Source organism: Orycteropus afer, unplaced genomic scaffold (assembly GCF_000298275.1).
Source record: "Orycteropus afer afer isolate SDZICR_OR568_19922 unplaced genomic scaffold, OryAfe1.0 scaffold00344, whole genome shotgun sequence".
In the NCBI taxonomy this organism is placed as follows: domain Eukaryota; kingdom Metazoa; phylum Chordata; class Mammalia; order Tubulidentata; family Orycteropodidae; genus Orycteropus; species Orycteropus afer.
In genome coordinates, this window is record NW_006921931.1 from 563853 (window position 1) to 565157 (window position 1305).

The 1305-nt window shown below is 33.0% G+C and overlaps 1 protein-coding gene across 1 annotated transcript in view; it reads right to left on the reverse strand.

Moving 5' to 3' along the window:
- The window catches only part of MTA3 (metastasis associated 1 family member 3), a 280658-nt gene that overhangs the window by 167858 nt on the left and 111495 nt on the right, over window positions 1–1305 (reverse strand). Inside the window, 1 exon segment of the mRNA XM_007952524.2 lies at window positions 712–838. Coding sequence (XP_007950715.2) covers window positions 712–838 — 127 coding nt within the window.

Sequence of the window (1305 nt, forward strand, 5' to 3'; positions counted from 1 at the left end):
TATATGTGAACTGCTGTATGGAAAGTGAATTTGCTCTGTAAATCTTCACCCAAATCACAATAAATAATAAATAAATAGATAAAAATTTTGTTATATTTCTGAGAAACACCTATTAAAGAATGTATTGAAGAACAATTCAACTTTATTTATGCTTAGATTTTTGTCACCACCAGTAGACCATAATCACAGACTACCACCATTCCTCTGTAACAGTCAAAACTATAAACTAGGGATAGGATACTTTCACTTTTATATCCCCATCAATGCACAGAGCAGATACAACTGAATAATTACTAAAGAATAAATTTTGGAATGGCCCACAATGTCAAGAGTTAACTGCCTGGGAACTAGATCGTGGATTTTAGCTCTTGGGTTGTAATGACTCTACGATTTTCTAGGAATCTAGGGAACACTAGCATTTACCAAAAGGTTATCTACTGGACATTATTCTGCAGTTAACAGATATTCAAAAAGTTGGGAATGTTGGGATTAAAACAAAGTGAAAATGATTGCTCTAGTGCAGAACTTTTAAGTCCTAATACACACAACATACGGATTTCTAAGATGAAATTCCATTATGAAGTCTTTAGTAAATTAATTTGAGCAACATCCTCAGGGTAATTTGGAAAACACTTCAAAGAATGTTGTTGCTATTTTGTTTATTTAATGATCACAATATAGCTGAGTACTTTAATTTATAAACATTCTTACCTGATATGTGTTGCAGGCAGAGACTCATACTGGCGTGACAGAAAGAGTTCCCTGTGTTTCAACTGATGTTTCTGTTTATCAGTCAAGTCAGGCTCAATTGTTGTTTCAGATTCTTCCTCAATTTCTTCTACAGAAATAAAGTCAAAGAATTCATTATTACAAAACACACTATGGATGTGGAAATCAGAACACACCAGTATTTCAATCAAAACTGTACTCAACTTAATCCATTTTAATTTTACATATTTAATTTGTCATTGCAAGTACAGTCCTAAAATTAAGTTATTCAGGACTTCAAAGGAAGAGGAATAACTTTAATATAAACATGACAAATGGATCACATACACGTATCTGCTCCTCCTCATAAAACTAAATCAAAACAGCAATTTAAAAGGAGGACTGCAACACCAGGTTTGTAGTCAAACACAATAACAACCTGCAATATACAGATGACATGATCTTGGTTCCTGAAAGCAAAGAAGACTTGAAGTACTTACAGATGAAAATCAAAGACCACAGCCTTTCATATGGATTATACCTCAACATAAAGAAAACAAAAGTCCTCACAACTAGACCAATAAGCAACGTCATGAT